Genomic DNA, 23322 nt, shown 5'->3' with positions numbered 1-23322 from the left:
AGGATGGGGGTGTGTTTGTGGAGAGAACGTGAAGAGACAGGCTAGGATCCCATTCCCACAGAGAAACTGAGGTGAGAGAGGCAAACAGAAGGGTGGTGGCAGGTAGGGTGGGGAACTGGTGAATATTTTGGAACTGCTGTGGAGCCAGCAACTTTTTTTTTTTTTCTTCTTAGACTTTAAAAAGTTTTACTAGGGATACAGAGGTGCATTACATAATGATAAAAGATACAATTCTAAACTTATATGCATCTTATAGTACAGATTCAAAAGTACAGAGCAAAATTTGACAAAACTGGAAGGAGAAATTCACAAATCCACCATCAGTATAGATGACTTTAATAATATCTCTTTAGTAATCAGCAACTTACTTTTAACCATCGGACTGCTGAGGAGGAAGTGAGTCTTGAAGGCTGCAGGAGAACAGTGGTGTGTATCAGGGGAAACTCAGGGTAGGGAGGCATATGGGGAGAACTGGCCACATCCCAGAGCCTTATTATGCCCAGTTCCACTTCAGCTTTTTAAGGACTCCAACAGTATTTTCAGGAAATGGTTTATTTACTCCCTCCCCTTCTTCTTTCAGGCTAAATAACAGGAACCAGTTTTCACCACTAGGGTCAAAGCTAAGTTATTAGGGGGCAGGAAATACTTTCCCAGTTCTGTTATCTACTTTCGAACTTTCTGCTCTTTTACTCCTCTGTTGGAGGAGATAGATGTGTAGCTACTGCCTATGCAGCCCCTGTGAAAGTGATGGATCTGAGGCTTCCAGAGATCAATCTGGCACAAGAAGTAAAGAAGCAGCCTCATGGCTCTCTCTTAGAGGCAGAGTTTTCTTCCCTTGGACAGGATAGAGCTTTAATTGAATCCAAATCACATCTAATCCCATGAATGCTGGAGAGCAGTACATTTTTAACTAGAAGAGCATCAATTATTTATTAGCCATGATACTGATTTACCCTGAGTGTGTGTCTTGGAGCTGGCTGCTCATTCCTGTGTGGCCGCTGATGTGATGCCATTATTATGCTCCTGTACTCAACCACGATCTCTGAATTTTCCAGCCTTGTGTTTTCCTGAAGCTGTTATTTTTTTAATGTGCATTAAAATATTTACTCACCGATATCACCTCTTTTCACTGCTCTGAAAAGAGGAGGAGAAGGTGGGGATTCCTGTTGCTGTGGCTCCTTTTTGCTTTTACACCTGAGGGCTATTTGGGAGGTCCTCTCTGGGGGAGCCTTCACTCAACACTGGGCTCTGGGAAGTGGAGTGGGGCTTGCCAGCTGTACTTTGATGCTGCTGCTTTATCTGTTATTTGGTACTGTTGGGTTCCAGGATAAATCTCTGGATCTCACAGTTACAGATGTTTGAGACTTTGAACGTCTGCCCCTAGAAAATGCCCGCAGGTTTTGGTGTCCCTTATAGCATCCCCCTCACGTCCTTGCCAGGTTAGTTGACCCTTCAACAACATGGGTTTGAAGTGTGCTGGTCTCCTTACACATGGATTTCTTTCAGTAGTAAATACTGCAGTGCTACATGCCCTGATTGGTTGAATTTGCAGATGCAGAGCTGTGGATATGGAGGGCCGAGTGTAAATTATAAGCTGATTTTTTACAGTGATAAGTGTAGGGCACCCCCAATTCCTGCTTTATTCAAGGGCAAACTGTATTCATATTCTACCTGTTCGTAGAGTAGTAATTGTGATGGTGGCTAACAGGGATTCGGCATCGCTTAAGTCCAGATACTCTTGTAAGCACCTCGTATGTATTTTCTTATTTACCTCCCACCACAGTCCTGTGAGGTAAATGCTATTGCTATCTCTAAGTTACGGGTGAGGAGAACGTTAAGTAACAAGTAGTAAGTATCAGTAACTTGTCTGGTGAGCCTAGTACGGGCTATGGAGTGAAAAGCTGAACTGATACACATGCCTTTGCCACTTAACCAATCACAGCCTTTAGTCTCTTCGTCTGAAAACTGGTTATCAGTGGTACCTGCTCACAGGATCTTGGAGGGTGTGCAATTCTGCACATAGTAAACTTTTATAAAAGTGTCAGCCACCACCACGACCACCCACCATCACCACCACCCTCATCTGCATCATCATAATCACCTATCCACTCATATGAGATACTTCAAACCCCTAAGGCAGTCTCAAAGGATAATTTGCTTTGGATGTCAAAGAATTGTTGAGCTTTACTCCCTCCTTCCTTGAAAATACAATGGCAGGAAAGTTGGAAATGGTAAGTCTTCTTCCAAGCTGGAAGTCAGGTAGGACATTTTCAGATAGAAAGGTAATTTTTTTTCCCCTGTTCTCTTCTCTCCTCCCCCTCTACCCTTGCTCACCTCTAGTGGGTAGGGATGAGGGTAGATGGACTGGAGGAGAGGGTGGTGAGAATGTTGGTAAAAGAAAAAAGTAACCACCAAACGTGTGCAGAACCACTCCAGCATTTAATTAAGGCCTGCAGCCCTTTGTCAGCCAGAAACTCTGCTCATGGTGAGAGAGGCAGAGAACGTTGTCACTGTCTCTAGAATTATTTGTATAATTCAGCAGCTCTTTACCTCAGATGCTTACCACACGGGGTTGGGGTATAAAGACGTACAAGTAGAATTGCTGAGGTTCAGACACTTGTGTTCACTGTTCAGCTGAGAGCCACTTAGGCTGTTCTTGTACAAATGCATTAGATTATGGTTAAGCAGCTTATGGACATAAAAACACATTAGAACTTTACAGCACTCTATAAATTATAGTTTTTGCAGCATTCATAGCCACAATGCTAGGTAATTACATTCATTAATCTACTACTAAGAGCACATAAAGTTGCCTCCCAAACGGTACTGTATGTGTCAGTGTTCAGCTGGGAAGAGAGCCTTTTTCCCCCTCCTTCTTTGTTCCATCTCCCCCTGTTCCATTAAGTCTTACCCAGGAAGGTTTTGGATGGTACATTGAGGGATTCCCTAATAGAGTCCAAGAAACACATTTCTTTCCAGGTTAGCCTCCAGCAGGAAGCCTTGTAGGTAATCTTTTTATGTTGAACTACATCTAGTAGCTATTCTCAATGCATATATTTTCTTTTTGGAAATGGACAGGAGTCTTACTTGGAGAACCAGCAGGGGTAAAGCAGTTGAAAAGAGATTTATGATGGAATCAGTAGCAAATGCTTTTTCCTGCTTCTTTTTGCCTGTCTCTAGGAATGGTTTACACGGTGGTCTTTTTTAAGTTTGGATGTATCATGAGTACAAAGCGTTGCTCTCTTCCCATGCCAAACTTTCCTGAAGTTTCCATCTTTCCATTCCATGTGTTGATGGGAAATGCATTTCTTTTCTTTCTTTTTCCGGCAACTTTTGCACTTCTCATAAATTAGGAAAGGCAGATTTGGGGGAAAAAAGATGAGAATTTATGTGATGTTATTATTCCAAAGAGCAAATTGTATTATTATTATTATTTTTTGCATTATTTTACAGGTTAAATAGACCAACCACAGTGTAAATCCTGGGCAGTGCTCAGACTACATCCCAGGCTTCTGCATTAAGTTCCATGCATGTGTTATGATGGCATGAGCTCTAGAGCCACACAGCTCTGCATTGAATCCTGGTGTTGCCTTCAAGCTTTGTGACCTTGGTCAAGTTAATTCATAGTAATAGAATAGCTAACTTTAGTGTATTCCAGAAACTGTATTAGTTTATTAATTTGAGTAGCTACTTTGTAAGTTAGGTGCCATAATTAGCCCGCATTGTATAGAAATGAGAAAAACTGAAGCTTCGCAGGGTGTTGTGATAATTAAAAGAGGTATTATAAATATAATATACAGTACCTCACTCTATACACTGAAAGGTACTCAGTACACACAGTCTTGAGGATATATGGAAAACAAGTCCCACCATCTATCCTCCATTGCCAAGTATAACCTTTTATAATGACTAACAGTTTCCCTTTGTAATGACTAAAAACTTAATTGCATTAGCTAGGAAGAGGAATTCCTCAGTTAGCATTTATTATCTACTTTATGCTAGGAAATATCCCAGGCACTTCCCACAGATTTTATTAAGCCTCATAACTGTATCCCTGTATTTGAGGAGTAGAAATGGAGGCCTAAACAGGCTGGAGATTTGCTAAAGGTCACAAAGCGGCAACACCAGTGCTCAAACCCAGATCTAACTGCCACCAGAGAGGGCACCTGCTTGTGTCAGTCCGAGATAGAGCAAAAACACAAAGGAGGAGATGGGAAATGAATAAAGAGTATGGGCAGCAGTGAAGTGGCAGTAGTTTTCTTAGAAGGAATTTTCTATTGTGGGAAATAATCTAAGAAAATGGTATGATAGGCTCTCTATCGATAAAAGAGTTTGATGTAAGCAGCTTTGGCTTCATGTCCTTCAAAGCAGCCCCCGTTTTTAGGGTGGGGTACAGAGTCCCTTTCTTCAGCAGGCAGGATGGCATTCTTGTTCCCTGAGGAATTGAGAAATATTTGGGACTACCCATAGCACTTAATGGTATTGTAACACTGGATAACTGCTGAGAAGAAAAATGGTTGCTCTGGTGTAAATCAGCGTGCCGACGGGGGAGTGACAGAACTGCAGGGTGGTATCAGCCTCAGCATCTTGTTTCCAACCCAGCTCTTCCCCCTCTTACAAAACAGCTGCCATATTGGATTACAGTTGAAATCACCGGCGCCTGCTGCTCACCAGGGCAGGGCTGATGCTATTTGTGGCATGGAGGGTACTAGCAATATGATAGCAACTGGACAAGCGAAACAGGAAGGCCTCCCTCTGGCACACCGCCATCCAAGGTATTGTTTACACCACAGGCTCAATTTTTGCCCCATAACTGATTTCCCTACCAACCTATCTGCTTATGTACATACCCTCCCAACCTCACACAGCAGGCCTGGCCTTTATCATTTCAGGTCCTGCAGAGCTGTTCTCTCTCACTGTGGTACTGATGTCAGTTTTAACAGCCATCGTGTATATCGACACCTCCACTGATTGCAAGTGTATATGCTGTTTCCAGTTTGTATAGCCAGTGGTTACCTTTCACAGGCTATGAAGGGGATTTCACCTTTATGAATGTAATTTGCCGAGCTTATGGTGGCATCAGTAAGTCCTCCCAGGATGTGGAAGGGTTGATTTTCCTACATCTAGATGACATTTTCCAGCCCCCTTTCCTCATGGGATCAAGGGCCAATGTCACACCGCATGCTTCTGTGTGAGAGAAGTGAACGAAATTGTTTAAAGAGAAGGAAGTTGTTTAAAGTATGTCTTGCAGACACAGTTTCTTAAGATATATGCCTGTGAGGATGTACAGGTTTCCCCCACTATCTGAAAGTAGGGCATTCCTGTGAAACCTTTCATAAGCCAAAATGGCATAAAGCCAAGAAGCAATTACCTTAGGACACAGTCTTGCTAAAGGATACACAAAATAAATTGAGAGAAAGCACAGGTGCTCACAGACACAGCTCAGAGCTGTGGCGACCTGATGCCAAGATGCTGAGTGTAATTCCCAGGAAGGAGCTTGGTGGTGCCACTCCTGCTGCTTGGGGCGATGCTGCCCTCCATGACACCTCTTTTCAAAACAGACGCTGAATGCTGTTTTTGCTTTAAACTTCTCTCCATAAAAGTGAAAATCCTCTTTGGATTTCTTTTGGTTAGGGAAGACAGATGCTGATATAGGTTTTTTGTAAAAGCCAAGAGGTATATAGTGGACTTTGGAAAAGTGGGGGATACCTGTATGTGTGTGCCTTAGGCATGGGCAGAATGGGTTATGTGTCAGTGCTCAGTAACTCAAAACTCTACTGAGTTAACTCTGGACAGCGCTTATAGAAAAATTAAAGTGCTGCTTCTGAAAAATGGGAGAACATTTCCAGAAGGGACTTCCAATGCTTTCAGCAAATCTCTTTGGATTATGTTTTTATACAGAAATCATTTTCTCAAGTCAGACATCCCAATTGCCTATTAGGTAAACACAGAAAGCATAGATTATGAGTTAAAGTATCGACAGCATTTCAAGTGCTATCAGAGAACATTTAATTCAGTTTAATTTTGTGATAAATCTTGTGTTTAATCCTCTGGTTACTCTGTAATCATGTCTCTATTGATCTTTTCTGAATGACTGCCTGCAGTTTAATAAACTTTGCCATTAACCCAGAGCTTCTAAAGGGAGAGATTGATTCCATTATCAAATCTGATAGACCCAATAAGTACCTAAACATCACTAACTCTATCTATAGGAAGCTTTGGTATAGAGAGAAGCCTGTGGCTTGTTCAGCAAACTGAGTAAAAATGTGGACAACTTTGCATGACATAATTGCCTCAGAATCAGTATCCAAGTCTCTTATGCAAACTGACACTGCCTTTCATTTCTCCAGTCAATGTAGTAACCAGTGGAAAGGACAGTCTCCTTTCTTCCCTCAACTACAATTATAGTGTGTATTTTTTTTTCTTATTGCAGAAATAGCATGAGAAGTTTATTTGGTCTGTGTCAGGTCAGTGGGTACACCTTAAATACTTTTCTGTGTTCTGGGAAAGCCTGCAAGATAGTTCATTTTATTTTTACCCATATGATGCTAAAGGAAAGAAAATGCTTCTGGCTAAAACCTGAAATAGAAGATGAGGGGTCGGTGATAGAAAAGAGAGTATGCATTCATAGGCTGGAACTGTGTGAACAAGCTCCCAGACTGGGAAGACTTTCCATGAAACCTGTGTACATGTCTCATTTAGTGATAGAGCATTTGCAATATACGCTAAACAAGAATTTGGTTTTTTTGCACCTGTGGGTATTTATAGCTGCTGTCATTATCCATTAATATTTATTGAGCCACATAGGCAGAACATGTGGAATTCAGGGACTGGAGCATTTGTATAGCTTCTTTTTTTTTTTAAGGTCAGAAAGGTGTCATTCTCTGCCACTTTTCACCCCTGAAATAAAATGGTGAAAATTGTCAGTTTTAGAGAAAAGCCAAAGCTTTTATTTCTGTCTGGATTTTTATTGCTGATTTGAATCCTTCAGAAAGAGTTCAAACATTTGACGTCAGTGGCATAGCCTTTCCCTAATTATGCTTTGGAGGGGAAATGGAGGTGAGTAGAGGATTTCATAATGAGACAGTACTAAACTATAATTTAAAATTTTCTTCAAACAAAAGGTCATAATCCTGACACTTACAAATAAGGCTGTAATGACTTGGTGTTAGGGAACGAGAGTAGGATTAGAACCAGGGGACTCCAAGTCTGTTGACCATAGCCGACTGACTTTGGGATGTCATTTGTTTACCAAGCCTCAGTTTCCTAATTTAGAAAGTGAAAATGATGGTGCCTGCTATATACGGTTATTAGGAAATCAAGTGAAATGATGATTTTACCTTGTAAACTCTCAACTCCCAGTTGCCATACTAATGTTAGTGGTTATAAAAAGTCATAAATTAGTCCTTACTTTATATTCAGAAATTGTCTGACCTTTTATTCAATCACGTCTAGTTCTCAAATCAAAGTCAAGTTGGGACAAAAGAACTCGAAGGGTACTTCCATGTAAGAGAAATCTCACAGAGATATTTAAAGGTCTGGGAAATATGATCTGAAAGAAAAACTTCTACTGAATCAGTGAACTCTAAGCTACATTGGTTGAATGTTTTGTATGTGCTAAATAGCGTCCTAGGGTAATAATAACATCAGAGAGTTTACTGGAACCTAAGAGATTATCTCATGGAAGACCCTAAATTTATAGATATTGAAATAGGTTGGTCTGTGCCCTTGGCAAGCCAATTAAAATTAGTTTGAGAAAGGCTGTAACAGTTGTTTGTGGAGTACAAGGAGGTGTGTATACGCATGGGCATGTTGGTTCTCTGCATCACTGCTCTGTGAATGAAGGAATACCTCCTCATTTCCAATGGGAAGTTGACTACAGTTTCTGGGAAGTTGAGAGAAAGTTAGAATTATTACTCAAGTAATAATTATTTCATAGTTCTCTAAACACCTATCTGAACCACTTGAAAAACTTGAGCCATAAAGTGATTGTCTGTCATCCACATACCCTTCCCAATATGCTGTATAAACTATTTATATTCAGGGCCCACATAATGTGAATTTTGCCAGAAGTTGCTTTTCCTGTTACTAAATATTCCCAAACATTAAATTACCTTTTGTGAAATTGCTTCCTGTCTGCTGAGTGGACAGAATGTGCCTTTTGTGTGTGCGTGTGATTGTGTGAAGGGTGTGTGTGAGTACGTGAGAGAGAGAGGGATTGAGAGATTTTGTTCTACTAAATGAGCCTCTCCTAGAAGTGGTTACTTTCACCCATCCATGACCTCTGTAGCCCTAAGTAAAGTCAAATATCGAGATGCTCTCTGCCTCCTGTTAATGGAGGTTTGACTTCTTAAGAGCCAGAGCTAGAAGGACATATTAGTGGTCTTCCCTTTCGTCCCACTTCGTAAGATTCGGAGTCACATCAGGATTTTTTTTTTTCTTATTCTCTTCTGGGGAAGATTAAAGGATCAGAACTGGTATAGCATGGCAGGAAAGAATGGAGGACTCTTCCATGGCTCAGAATCCCAGTCTTTATTTTGCTTTCTATTTCTCTTCTGGTTCATTATTTCACTCTGTTGGAAAACTGAAATGAAAGTATGCACTGCATCTTTCCTTAAGTAATTGAAAATTCATTGGTCACTTAAAATGAAGATGTGGTAGTATGTGGGTATCTGGGGAAGAGAAGAAATTGGGAACATTTTAAGGGAAGAAAGTAAAAGTCTGCACCTTATTACTCATCTGGATATGGAGAGGTCTCCACTGGCTAATCAGGGTCCTTGTCTCGAATATCTGGATGATAGTATCAACCACTCTTGATTTTTCTGTGAATAGAGAGGTATTGAGACTCAGTAAATGGTAATTTATTTAGCCATGAAATCAAGCCACAAAGATGATGGCAAGACCTGACATTTTCCCCAGTAAGTCTCCTTTATTGTTTTGTTTTCTCTTGGGTTGAATAAGGTATGTTATCTCTTGAGGATCTGTTCACTTCTTCTTAATACATAGGGGAATAGTAATGGCTTTACCAAGTATGTGGTGGGGGATAATGAGTTTGAAAGTTCTTGGTTAGAAATGTGAGGGAGGAGGAGGGAGGGACTAGTAGGATTCACAGGGTGGGGGCACAGCCTCTGGAGTAAGAGGAGCATTCACGGTGTCCTCCTTTCTCTGATTCATTTGTTCAGAAACAGCTCACTGTGTGGCTCATTCTGTGTTCTCTGCTAGGAGTTCAGGGATGATGAAGTTATAGCCACTCTCCCTTTGGAGCTAAACCTGAGTATTACAGGGAAGGCCCAATTACTAACTTTTGCTGCAATGTAATAAGTACATTAATTAACCCTTTCCCCATCTTTTGCATAGAATGCCTAGTCATAAATGAGTAATGGCTAATTAAAAGGGGTTTCATTAGCACTACACATCCTCTCAAGTGTGTGTGTGACCTCAGTGAATTAGATTTGAGTGGATGAGAAAGCAGTAGAAATTTGCATCTGCTCGCCTCTCTCTAGGCAGCAAACCAGACTCCTGCCCTCCTCCGAAAAGCCTGAGAATTGTGTGGTGGTCACTTTCTCTTCTGGCTTCCATTATGCTCTCCTCTGTTGTGTGGGTTCCCTTCCCCTTTTTTGGACTCACCCTTTGTGTACGTTATTGCCCTTAAGCCCTCGCTGATGAGATTTTCTGCCTCAGTCATGCTGTGCTCAGCTCTCAGAATGCTGCTGTTATGGAGGAGTTAATTTTTTTTTAAGGTTTCCTTTTCGTCATGCTGTATTTCTCAGATTATCTGGAGGGACTGTAATCCAATTTTAGGAATCCTTCAGGGCTAAGAGCCTAAACTGTTTTAAGCAATAGCATCTGGTTGCCAGGGACTCAACCACTTTGAGCATGTTAAGGTCTAACAGCAGCCAACTCTCAATTATCTATGGGAATGGGAGACTGCTGGGACTTTTTCAATTCACAGAGTGTACAAAAATCTCCCTTAAGCTGATAGTTGTGATCTCATCCCATAGTTTAGGAAAGCTTCTCGGCGTCTGGGTTTGAGGTTTTGTTGGCTCCTCACTTCTGCCTCTGACAATGGCACCACGCCTTTGACAGGTGTTTTCATATACTGACTTTGTCTGTGCTTGTGCTCTCTCTTTTTAAACCTTTTTTCCCCTCTCCATTTGGATTTCCTTATGTCATATGCATCATTATGTATTACCTATAGTATTTTAATAAGCTGCCTCTTTGTTTTTACATTTAGGAAAGGTAAAAACTTATCTGTGTTTTCTTTCTTTGCTCTTTGATTAATGTGTTCACAAGAGAGGATGTGGCCAAACAGTAACCACAAGGCACTTGAAGGAAAGATAGGAAAAACTCTACAAAAGGTTAGCCTCTGAATAGCTGAGAGAGGTGAAGAAAGAAAAGGTGCAGTGTGAACTCCACCTCATCACTGACAGTGATATGAAGACCGGGCACTGCTCCTCGGTCTGACCGAGACATTCACGTCCACAGCTGAGTTGTCTCCAGTGGAACGTTCATGGCCACATCATAAGCTAAAGCCAGTCCTTTTAGAATGTGGCCGTCCTGTTGTTTCAGGAATCTGAAAGATGAGTTCCTTTTGATGGACACCCAATGTCCTCTGGTAATTGGTAATAACAATATGTCAGTTGTGCATGATGGCCAGGGTTGCCATTTAAAAAACAGCTCTATTGAGGTATAATTGACATACCAGTAAATTGAATGAATTAAAAGTGTAAAATTTTAAGTTTTGACACGTGTGTACACCCATGAAACCATTGCCACAATCAAGACATTGAAAATGCTCATCACCCCAGAAGTTTCCTCATGTCCTCATATAATCTCCTTTTCCTGTACCTCTAAGGGAACTATTGATTATTTTACGTTTCTGTCACTATTGATTATTTTACATTTCTTAGAATTTATTGTAAGTGGAATCATACAGAATGTATTCTTTTTTGATTTCTTTTACTCAGCATAATTGTTTTGAGATTTATTCATGCTGTAGCATGCATAAATAGGTTATTCCTTTTTATTGCTGAGTAATAATATTCCATTGAATGGTTATATCACAGTTCATTCATCTGTTGATGTACATTTTTTTTCCAGTTTTAGGCTGTAACAAAGCTGATATGAGCATTCATGGGCAAATCTTTATGTGGGCATGTGTTTTTATTTCCTTGGGGAAATACCTGAGAGTAGAATGGTTGGAGCATATGGTAGGTATACTTTGAACTTTTAAAGAAACAGCCAAACTGTTTTTTAAAGTGGCTTTACCATTTTACATTTCTACCAGTAGTATATGAAAGTTCCTCAACATCCTTGCCCATTCTTGAGATGGTCATGCTTTTTCATTTTAGCCATTCTAATATGTATGTAGCGGTTATAATTTGTACTTCCCTAATGATGACTGTTGCTAAGCATCTTTTCATGTGTTTATTTGTCACCCATATATCTTCTTTAGTTAAGTATTGGTTTAAATTTTTTGTCCTTTTAAAAAATAGGGTTATTTTCTTTTTATGTAGTTTTGAGAATTTAAAAGAATATATTCTAGATACAAAACTTTTATCAGATATACACGTTGGAAATATTTTTTCTGTTCTGTGGCTTGTATCTTCATTTTCTTAACACTGTCTTTTGAAGAGCAGAAGTTTTCATTTTTGATGAGGTATAATTTATCAAGTTGTTCTTTTATGGATTGTGCTTGTGGTATCTTATCTGAAAAATCTTTGCCTAACCCAGGGTTACAAAAGTTTTCTTCTAGACGTTTTTTAGTTTTAGGTTTTACACCTAGGTTAATGATACATTTTGAGTTAATGTTCCTAATTAGATTGAGATATGGATCAAATTATACATATGTTTTGCATATGGATATCTACTTGTTCCATCAACATTTGTTAAAAAGATTATTATTTCTCCACAGAATTGTTTTTGCACTTTTGCTGAAAACCAGTTGTCCATATATCAATAGGTCTATTTCTGGACTCTCTATTCTGTTGATCTGTTTCTCTATTTTTATGACAATACAGGGCTGCAATTTTAATCCAGCGTGAAGTATAGCAATAGTAAGCACCTTACTTGCTTCTTGCCTAACCCACTTCAGAGTAATAGCTCACCGATTTGCACAAGTTCTGGGATCCTTCCTTAGATAATCTTAACAGGTGGCAAAATGTCTGGCATATAGTAGGTATTTCGATTTTTTTTTTTTTTTTTTTTTGCAGTACGCGGGCTTCTCACTGTTGTGGCCTCTCCCGTGGCGGAGCACAGGCTCCGGACGCGCAGGCTCAGCGGCCATGGCTCACGGGCCCAGCCGCTCCGCGGCATGTGGGATCTTTCCGGACCAGGGCACGAACCCATGTCCCCTGCATCGGCAGGCGGACTCTCAACCACTGTGTCACCAGGGAAGCCCTCGATTTTTGTTCTTAAAAGATGAAAACATGAGGGATTATTATTATTTTTTTGAATGCCATATTGATTATTTTATTTGTAAATTCCTATAAGTCTCCTGTACTTACTAAAAAGTTTAGGTCCTGAAAGTATGCTCATAAGTCCATTTGTTCAAAACTCCAAAGTGGGGGACCACTGTGAACGTATCCATATAGAGTTAAGTTTTAAAAGCGCTGTTACGTTTTGTTTCTCTAATTTTCACTTATTATCACTGTAAACCCTTTTACTTCTTTTGCACTTAAGAGAAGTGTTGGAATCGGTGTTTGTAAAGCCATTCAAAGACTAAAATGACAGCACACAGCTGATAATGTCTTGTGATGGTAACAGAGAAAGCACGTTTTCTTTTTCTCCGGGCTTCTTTGTTATTTTCTTTGCAAATCCCTAAGATCAAAGAACTAATAGAAGAGGTTCTGCTTAGATTGCACCCCTCTTTGACACATGTACGTACAGTTGGGCGCATGCAGGCACACATATTTGTAAGTGATGGGCTGCCCTCAGACTAGTTTGGCTGGAAAAATCAGATGGAGGCTCTCTTTCTAAGACCTATTTCATGCAAGGCAGGCAAATCGTGCCCTCATTTGCTGTTGTCTCTGGCTTCACCTCTAATCAGCAAATGGAGCTGTGCAGCCTACACAGGGTTCATCTGCAATTCGCTGCTCTCCCATAGTTGGTGCAACACCGAAGCATCTCGTTTTGAACTTTTAGAGCGGCAGAGGAAGCCTTTAGTGGAAGATTGTAATTTGGGAGAAGGGAAAGTCAAGAGCAAGATCGCCTATTTTGAAGAAAGGCTGGGTGTTGAAGGAGATTGCCTTGCTTATTCAGTCTCTGAGCCTCCCTCTCAGCATATGCACTGCTGTGACCATGCCCTCCATCACCAGTGACCTGTTCAAGAAACCTGTTCCCCACCTGTTGTACATAGCTTGTGCACTTACCCCTCTATTGCCAGAAAATATGTCTAAATCTTTTTACCTCCCAGCTAGCCTTAGCCTTCTGTTGTTGGCTGGCTGGCTTTCTTACTTCTTCTGTGACTGTCAAATGAATGCCTTAAAGCATTTTTTCCAAATCTCTTCCTTATCCTCCTGCCCGCCTCCCTTGCTAGTGTGCTAAATGCTTCCCTTGCTGAGTATGGGGCATAGTCATCTTATTTTCAAAAACCACTGTAGATAGTTCTGATAGACATTAATTTTCTTTGGGAACCATGGTAGACTAATGACTCAACAGGCCTTTGAAAATTGCCATTCATCGATCCTAAAAAGTTATTGTATAAACCAGACAATTTTTCTTCTTATGTTGAAGCAGTACTTCATGGGCTGCCCAAGTTTAAGGAAATTCTTAAATTAGTTGCTGATAATTTGTTGGTGGATGGATATATGCACATATACACATGTATGTAATCATGATTGCAACTCTTTAGAATGTTATAAGGTGAGTAGTTTATAAGCTATTTGTCTTTGAGTCTCATTGCTTACAATGGACAGTTTTTGTCATTTCACCCCCAAGACAGCCATTGAGAAATTAAGTGATTATTTTACTTGATACACAGTAAACAGTCCGTATAGGTTTATAGAGGGAACAAACAAATAGCAGCCTGTTTTTTTCAGGAACTGTTCCAAAGGGTCTATGCAGTGATTTTATAAATAAAACTGTATCTTTGAAAGTATAAAGATACTCTCTAAAGATAATCTTTGAAAACCTCTTATGTAATAAAAACTTTTAAAATACTACATTCTTTACCTCTTAAGCTACCACCTCTATACACATTTTGATCCTCTCTTTCTTCCCTCTTCCCCTCAGACAGCCTCCAGAGTTGAAAATCTCAATATTAATTGGAGCTGAGATGATTGTATTGCTGCTGCTAAGACTTGAGCAGGTCTCTTACAAGCTAATGTCACGGCATGGGGTCCATTTGCTCTGTGTAGCTGTTCTGTGGTGCAGTGAGAATGCCTTGATTAATATGCTACATGAAAATAAAATGGATTTGGAAAAAATTATACCATACTCTCATAAATATTAATTTACATTTGTATGGAATTGCACATAATTTTCAATATACTTTGGAGCACCTTCAGTATGAAAAAATGATTTGGTCTCCGAAGAGAATGGCATCATTTTTTTCTAAAAGCACAGCTGATACATTATTAAATATCATTTGTTTATTAACCCTATACTCTACATCCATATGATGCAGGGCAGTAGGTGGACAGTGTGAAAAAGAAAGGTGTTTTTTTCAGCCTGTGGGGAGTTTATGTGTTACCCTTAGAAGTGGTACAATTTAATCATATTATATAGAAGCAGTCCACAGTGGGGCTCACCTGGCTGCTTCTGCTAGTGTTGCCATTATACCTGAGCGTTTTTTCATGATAGCTGACTAAATTGGTTACATTTGAGGCCAAAGTCTGAGCAGATGTCTGACATAGCTGACTGTGGTAGTGGACATTGGACAAAGCAATAAACATAGCAGACATTTGTTGAACATTTCTCATCTGTTAGGCATAGTGTGCAGGGTTCTGAGACTGGAATTAATGGCCATGTGTACTTGCTTCGATCTCACCTTGTCCTCTAAACACTTCCTCACCACATCTTCATTGCCTTGGGAGACCTGCCTCTCCAGTGGCAGAGAGTAAATCATCTGCAGTGGAAGCAGCTAAAAGTTAGACCAGAAGCTACTCATTTGCCTTGTAGGATTATTATTTTTGATATATTCTTGCCCCAAAGATAAGGCCCTTCTCATTTTCTGGGGCTTCTTGCTATTTGCTGTGATCTTTCCTGTGTGCCAGCAGAGCCTGCTTATTTGGGTTTCTGGGTTTCTTGGTTTCTTGCTTCTATCAGCATTTCTAGCTGGCTTCACTCACTCTGTGTTAGAGACAGCTTGAGATATTATTAAATCACTATTGTGGTTTATAGATTTGGATATTTTAGTTGTATTATTTATTTAGCAAGCATAATTTGACCATCTATTACTTGCCTGGCTCTGTAAGTGAAGCACCGGGGTTACTGATACTTAGTACCGACCTTATTCTTTCAAAGAATCATGCTACCAGCTGCCTCAGGGCTTTTGCACAAGCTGTTATCTCTGCCCAGACTTTCAGATCTAGGTCAAATGGCAGTCATCTCCTCAGCAACAATCCCCTCCTCTGGACTAGACCATTTCCCCCTGTTAGCTTTCCTTTAGAGCAGTTAGTTCAGTTTGCAATTATATATTTGTGTGATTTGATTAGTATCTGTCCCCTAAATTCTAAGTTCCATGATGTGGGGATTTTTCTCCCACACAATTGTTTTCCCAGCGCCTGCAGGACGTGCTAAGTACTTGTACTTGGAATATACTGGGTGCACAAAAAACATTTGTTGAATGAGTGGAGACCTGAGAACAGTGCTTTGCATTACAGAACGGTCTCCCTGAACTGGCAGCCACTGGGAAGGGTTCTTGAACTAGAAGAGGGAGGGGAGTAGAAAGGTGGGCTTTTGAAGCCAAGGCAAAGCAGATGTAAAGGTCCAAGGTCCCCAAATAATGGCCGTGGCTGAATTGCGAAAGACATCAAGGAGCACCATGTGTGTCAAGTCGGGAGTGCTGAGGTATTAGGAAGAGGTAGAATAGATAGATAACTGCTCCAAGAATACTGGCTATGAAGGAGAGGAAAGAAAGAGTGGTATTTTGAGAATGAGAAATGGATGAAGGGGAATGTTTGTTTTTGTTTTTACTTTATTTTTAATTTTATTAAAAAAATAACATTTTATTTTGGGCTGTATCGGGTCTTAGTTGCGGCAAGAGGGAACTTTCGTTGCAGCACGCATACTCAGTAGTTGCGGTGTGTGGGCTCTAGAGCGCATGGGCTCTGTAGTTGCAGCACGTGGGCTCTCTAGTTGTGACATGCGGGCTCAGTAGTTGCGGTGCATGGGCTTAGTTGCCCCACGGCACGTGGGATCTTAGTTCCCCGACCAGGGGTCAAACCCGTGTCCCCTGTGTTGGAAGGCAGATTCTTAATGACTGGACCGCCAGGGGAGTCCCTGGTTTTACTTTATTTTTAAATGTGTGTTTAGGACCATGGAAGCTGAGAAATTCTGTTCAGATGAGGCTTCAGGAAGGAGCATTTTCAGTGTAAACAGGAACATATCTATTCATTAACAAATGATTGAGTGCCAAATCATTTTAATGTTACTACTTAATGTGTACATTTCTCAGGGTTCTAAGGACTTTCACATATATTGTATCAGGTCATATCTGAGTCCATTTTGCATATGGGCTCAGAGTTGCAGTGACTCACTCCGAGTTTCATGATGAATAATGTCAGCGTGAGAGCTCAAACCCAGGTCTTTTGGTATCTCAGGATGTCCTGACCTGCGTGAAAGCACAGAACTCACCTATGTCATGTGGCCTGAAATGCTTGCCTGTAGCTCTTACAGGTGCTGCTCCCTATTCCAGAACATCCATGATCCTTCTCCCACCCTCCCCCATCCCCCAGCCACACACAGGAATAAATGAAAAGTTGCTGTTGATCTTGGTGATAATATGGTTGTTACATTTTGCGAAGAAGATGAGAATTAAGGATGCTCAGAGGAACTTGTGGTAAAAATATAATGCATTAAGGAAACACTTCAATCATGTGAATCGACAGTTTCTTTCTTGCTGGCTCACATCCACCTGGCCCTGGTACGTTCCGTCTTGTGCTGACTTTTTTGGATTGTGCATGCACTTAGTACTCCTTTTCTGAAACGTAAGTGATGTACCATCTTGGAAAGTGAGCGTATTAAGCCTCCTCAGGGAATAGCATGCGCTGGACCTAGTGCAGAGCCAGATGGAAAGCTACTATCCCAGGCAGCAGTGAAAGCACTTTTAATGGACAGATACTTCGTGCTTTGTTGAGCTTTTTTTTCCCCAATAAGAATAGAAAGGATATATTTGTGGCATTAGGGAGTCAAAAAATTGAGAGCCATGTTTCTTCGTTTTAGCCAGTCTCATACCCCACTTTCTTGCCTTTACTCCCTCCCTTCTAGTAACCCCACTTAGCTTCTGTTTTGGGTGTGACGCTAGCTACCTATGTAACCACCACTTTCCTTTCCTTCTCTTTTTTTTCTACAGAAAGATGTAGCACTTAAGCCTCAGGAACGCGTGGAGAAACGCCAGACCCCTCTGACCAAGAAGAAACGGGAAGCACTTACCAACGGCTTGTCCTTTCACTCCAAGAAGAGCAGACTTAGCCACCCACACCACTACAGCTCAGACCGGGAAAATGACCGCAATCTCTGCCAGCACCTCGGGAAGAGAAAGAAAATGCCGAAGGGACTCAGACAGGTGAGGAAGCTTAGGGTTTGTTCATTCCTGTGGCTGCTTTTCCTCAGGTACCTGCTTCTCTGTGGTTCTTCCTAACAGGTGGAGAAGATATTATCCTTGCTGGGTGCCGGAGGGCTGCCCTGCAGAGCTGCGTGTTTGCTTCTAAAAGAATATACCAAACCAAGCTCATTGTTTCTATCACAGTTTGAAACTTTAGCACAGTACCCTTTCAGTCACATGTGCTCTGTGTAACAAAGGAAACAGGCAGATTTGTTCAAATACACTGTGTATCTCAAGGTTCTGAGGTGCTAAAAATGGTTATCTGCATGCAGCCTGTACCCTGCATAAGATTTATATTTTCCAGGGAAGCCCAAATAACTGTGGCATGTGGGAGAGCACTGGAAGAAATGAGTTTGCCTTTTGGTTCTTCAGGTGTCCTCCACAGCCTATATAATTCAGGACTGTCTTTGTGATCTGCTGATTGTATGAAAGTCTGGTGGTAGTGGGGCTTACTGGGCTGTTTAATAATTAAGTTTCAATGATCCACAAGAAAATACAGCTTTTGGCATTTGGGGAGCCTTTCTGCCTGTGGAAATCCCCACATGAGATAGATTAATAATGAGAAATGAAGCTGTTTATAGCAATTTTTTAGCACAAATCCGGAGGCTTTAGCACCTCCTGAGTTACCTGTGTCCTGGGTGTGTTTTGTTTGTTTTTGGAGGGACCACTGGGATTGACCTCCAGGGACCACTGGGTGGGATTGACTATCACTTGAAGGAAGCAGAGGAAAGGAGTTAGGTTCACAGAGCAGGTGCTGCTAATTAGAAGCTGAACAGGTGATTCCTAGTTTGCAGATGTTTCTCTGCAGAGGGAAGAGATCTAGGATCAGACAAAACAGTGGTTCTAAAACCTCACAGATCATTAGAATCATATCATGAGCCTTATTAAACACATATTCCTAGCTCTACGCTAGAACCCGATGAACCAGAATCTCTAGGGGTTTAGGCACAGAAGTTTGTCATCTCAAATTTCCTATTTGATAATGGTCAAGCCAGTTTGGAAATTTTTCTTATAAAGAATCAAGAATATATTTTTGGTGATGAATTTCAGTTAAAAGATTTGCAAGATCAAAGTCCTTAATAAGATTTAGTGGGCAGTTTGGTGTCAGAGTGGAACTTGATGGGTAAACTTCTGAGAAAATACCTAGAGTGAGGGATTTCAGCATGGACTCAAGAGGATCTCAGGGAAGTATCCCCAACTCTGACACACATGGCATTTTTTTCTTTGTCCTGAAATGAAATGCCAGGTTAGAGTTATAATGGTTATTATTAACATTTATCTGATGCATAGCACAGTACAGTCGTTCAGTGAGGGAGTTTGTGTAGTATAATCTACAATTTTCACAACAACCCTGGTTAGTAGATGGTATTATGGTTACTTTACAGATGGGAAAACTGGGGCTTAAAGAAATAAAGTGACTTGTCTGAGGTCACTTAACAGTGAGGTACAGAGCTAGGTTTTAGACCCAGATTTCTCTGCCTTTCTCTGTTTTCTCTGTATATTCTGCTTCCCTTGTTCGAGATAAGGACTCCAAGTCGTGGGATGCAGGGAGTCTACAAGTATTTTTAGAAACTACATGAGTTGGTTTGCTCAGAGGGAATGACTGTGGTCATAGAAATGGGCTGTGAAAGCTCAAGAAGAAAGCAGGATAAACTATCAAGTACAGAGAGCAGAGAAAGAGCTTGGAAAGTTGAAGGCAACCACTTTTGGATGAAGATTAAAAAAAAAACCTTTTTGTTTTTTTTGACAGAGAGTGGGGTGAGGGAGGAAGAGCTGGGTTCTATAAAAGATAGTTTTCCTGTGGTATTTGTGACTTCCAACTCATGCCTCTCCATGTGAGATATGTAGCAAAAGTGATTATTCCCGATGGAGAGAGGTTGCAGTGTAACTACTGCCTCTCCAACAGGGTGGGAGGAGGGCTTCTTACCCTTTCAGACAAGAAATCAATTTAATTCTGAGCTTACACACAGCTGTGGTTCCTCATCCTTGACTCTCTTACTCCCATACTTGATCTGACTTTTCTGTTCTCTGTCTTCGAAATCCTTCTTTCTACTCTGTCCTCTAATGAAAGAGTTTATTATCTTACAAGAAGGCAAGGACTTGTATGTCTCAAATTCGAGTAGCTTTTTGGTCTTAATTATCCATCTTCTGGTACTAATGGTATTTGAAATCAGAGCTATCCTTATTTCAGGGAAAATATTTGAAAAGCAATTAGTTTGACTCACTTTTTATGAATCACGGAGAAGGAAAGAATGAATCGTATCTTTGGCCTATGTAAGAGTTTTAAAAACAAGTGGTGTTTTCTTACCTGCAGTGTTGATGCCAAAGTATACTATCCAAGTGTTATTTTTTTTAGTAGGAAGGGAAACAGAAGTTGATAATTGAGGTAAAGCTATAATACTTTTCATTTATAATATTCCTACCATCACATGTGCTATTATGAAACCCTGAACAGATCACTGTCTGTTGCTGCCCATCTGTAAAATGAGAGATTTGGATTAGAAGGTTTCTCAGTTCCATGATTCTTTAAGTTTTTGAATAACGTAGATACATAGTGTTGCTGAGGTCTGTAAAGGAAGACCATAGTAGGTCTGAAGGTATTTAGTTTTGGAGTCTGTAACTGGTTGGCTCTGTGAAGACATTAAAGGAGAGTAGAAAAAAAAAAAGCTCCAGCTGAGCTTGCACCCATCCCGATGAAGCAGTATATTTTGCCCGTGCTCTTCTCCATTTGCATACTGTTAAAAGAAAGTGTTACCACCCCAATGGAACTTACTTGTTGGCTTATGTTTTTAAGTATAAATACATACTGACTTAGAAGATGCTGAGCTGGCAACTGTCTTGTAAAATGGTTGCATTTTTTTAATATGGCAAATTTGAATTTTCTTCTTCATTTCCAAAGGGGTTTTAAAAAATGAAGAAAGGAGTGTTATACAAAAGAGTACATGTCTTTCTGACCCCCTGTGCTTATGTTTGTCCTACACAGAACTATTTGCACGCGATGTGAGTACTCAAACATTGTATTAAAAAGTTCTAGCTCTTACTAATAAGGATATGGTAGGTTGTTTTTTTTGTTTTTCCTACTTTGACTTGGGAGCGAGAAAATCAAAACAGAGGTTGATAGGTCCTCTGCATAAGGATCTTTACTCTCTAACTGGGAAACTACTGAAGAGCATATTGAAGTCATGTGCTGCCAAACCTTCCAACCGACCGAGCCTTAACTTCCGCAGAAGGGTTTTGGGAAAACCTAACTCCTCTGAGGACTTTGAGTTTCGTGTTCTTTCAGTATGTCTAACTTCTAGACCACAGGAAATGCTTTAAAAATTTAGTACTTTTTAGTTGAAAACACTGAGCAGAGGGGTTTTAAAAATAGAAAAGAGATGAGGAAAAGTTGATAAGGGTTCAGAGAACTCTCAGATTTGACTCTGAGTGGATATTTCTAAATCTTCATTTAGTCCATTAGTCTGTCCCATCTTTCTCCAGTATGAACTGAACCAGAGGAAATAGGCTTAAGTGAGCTAGGAGGAATTTTTAGGTTATATGAACTCTTCTAACTAACAGACACAAGGATGGATCATCAAAATAAATTCCGGAGTCTCCCTCCTAACTGAATTTTAAGTGCCAAAAAGCCATTCATCTAAGGACAGAATTTCCCAGAGAGAGGCAGCCTATTGAGATAGCTTCTAGCCATAGGAGAACACTATTTGGGAGGACAATAAAGGAATTCGGGAAAATTTCAGGAGCCCGGCAGTTAGACTCTAACCTTGCTGGTGAGGATGGCTTATGTGGGAATGCCTTACGTGGTTTAAAAATCTGTATACGAGTTGGTCTGGGTAGGGGTTGCTTGTAAGCAATGGAAATTTGCTCCGCTCTCTGAAAGTCTATTATGGTGGAGTCAAACTTGGTGGAGGATGAATAGCTGACATTGTAGATATCAAAGATGCATACTGATTTCTAGGAAGAGGAGGGATTGATCCCAGCCAAGTCTTTAGAATTAGAGCTCTTGTTTAAAGCTTTGCATGGTGCCTGCGTCTGCTTTGTGTATTGGCATTGCATGTTCGCCCTATTTGGAGTAAGTGGTTGTGTTCGTCAAGGGCCCGGGTGACTAAGCCACAAGCTGAGCTTGCACCCATCCTGATGAAGCAGTATATCTGCCCGTGCTCTTCTCCTTTGAGAGCATTTACTACCAGAGGCGGATCCTTTATTTCAGTGAACTCACTCAGATTGTCGGAAGACTTCTTGGTGACATTTGTTACTAGTAGAAATTAACTTGTGAAGGAGGATTTATAATGGAAAACTTTGATTAAGCAGACCCAGTTCAAGTCACATTGCTGAAGACCTTCTAATTAGTTCTGGGTGGAAATCCAGGCTGAAATCACACAGTTATTTTATCCAGTTTGAGCTAGAGCCTACAGGTTTCTGGAAATCACAGCATTTGAAACACTAATGTAATTAGGTGTTATACTTCAGTAATGAAAAGACATGCGCTTTGCTAGGTGCTCTTTCATAAGTACATTTGTTATAATGGTTAAATGACTGAAGGTATGTTGAGCTGGTATCAAGAAATGTGAGCTGCAGTTAAATCGTTTTTACTTCATACTTCAGAGTTTCAAGTTTAATGTGTTAATTGGGATTTCATTTGCTTTTTAAAAATTGTGTAGTCAAAAAAATTGTGTAGTCATGAGAAGGTTACAAATTGAGATATTAAAGAAAATTCTTTATTTTTCCTCCTGATGCATTTAAGTTGCACACTACTTCTTTCCCTTTGCCAGAACTACAGAAATAAGAATAAAAACATATAAGAAAAGACTGGGAGCAGGAGTGGGGAAGGAGATTGGCTTATAATTGCTCTTGGAATCTTGATTGACTTGAAATAAGGATAAGATGCCAGTTTTTAACATCTGGTTTTTGAGGAACCTCCAACCCAGGCTGATCTCTTTTCAGAATTAGTTGTGTATTATATTGGAGGTATTTGTTTGGTATTTGGAAACCTGCGACTATTATAACAACAGATTATGTGAAGGTTTTTGGTGTTTTTTGTTTTTTTTTTCCCCTTGGGCTTTAGAAGCAGTGAGTTTATTTTTTGAGTTCTAGAATTTTTGTTTTGTGTCTTTTGACCCCGTACATTGTTGTCTGGGATATAGTCTCTTGGCCCTGCATGTTGGTAAGGGTGAGCATAAGTATCACTTGACTTCTGTGAGACAGATGTTTGAAGTGAGGGGGCCAGTAATAAATTTTATCCCAAGTGATGTATATAACTCTTAATTAAAATTTAGTAAAAATTGACCAAAAAGAGGACATAGCACATTGCCTACCATCTCATAAAATAAAACCCATAGAGAGAAAATAGGCTGAGTTGGAAAAGGAATTACAATTAAAGGAATGGGCAGTAACTCAGCTCCAGTGATCCTGAGACCTATAGAAATTGTTTAGTAAAACAGTGACATTCACTAATCCCAGAGTAGGAATTTGTTATACGTATGTGTGTGTGGAGTTTTATTAACGGCCATTTAAATATACTAAATATACTATATATTCTTAGAGGAGTAAGATGGGCA

At 40.3% G+C, this 23322-nt stretch overlaps 1 protein-coding gene across 4 annotated transcripts in view; it reads left to right on the top strand.

Moving 5' to 3' along the window:
* AUTS2 (activator of transcription and developmental regulator AUTS2) overlaps positions 1-23322 on the top strand; it is a 1125017-nt gene that overhangs the window by 264920 nt on the left and 836775 nt on the right. For all 4 annotated transcript variants that reach the window (XM_067012189.1, XM_059038420.2, XM_067012190.1 and 1 more), the window contains exon 2: positions 17516-17728. In XM_067012189.1, coding sequence (XP_066868290.1) covers positions 17516-17728 — 213 coding nt within the window. The remainder of the gene's footprint in view (positions 1-17515; positions 17729-23322) is intronic.

Source organism: Kogia breviceps, chromosome 14, assembly GCF_026419965.1.
Source record: "Kogia breviceps isolate mKogBre1 chromosome 14, mKogBre1 haplotype 1, whole genome shotgun sequence".
Taxonomy (NCBI): Eukaryota; Metazoa; Chordata; class Mammalia; order Artiodactyla; family Physeteridae; genus Kogia; species Kogia breviceps.
Note: the sequence above shows the minus strand (reverse complement) of the source record. Positions and strands in the feature narration are given on the sequence as shown.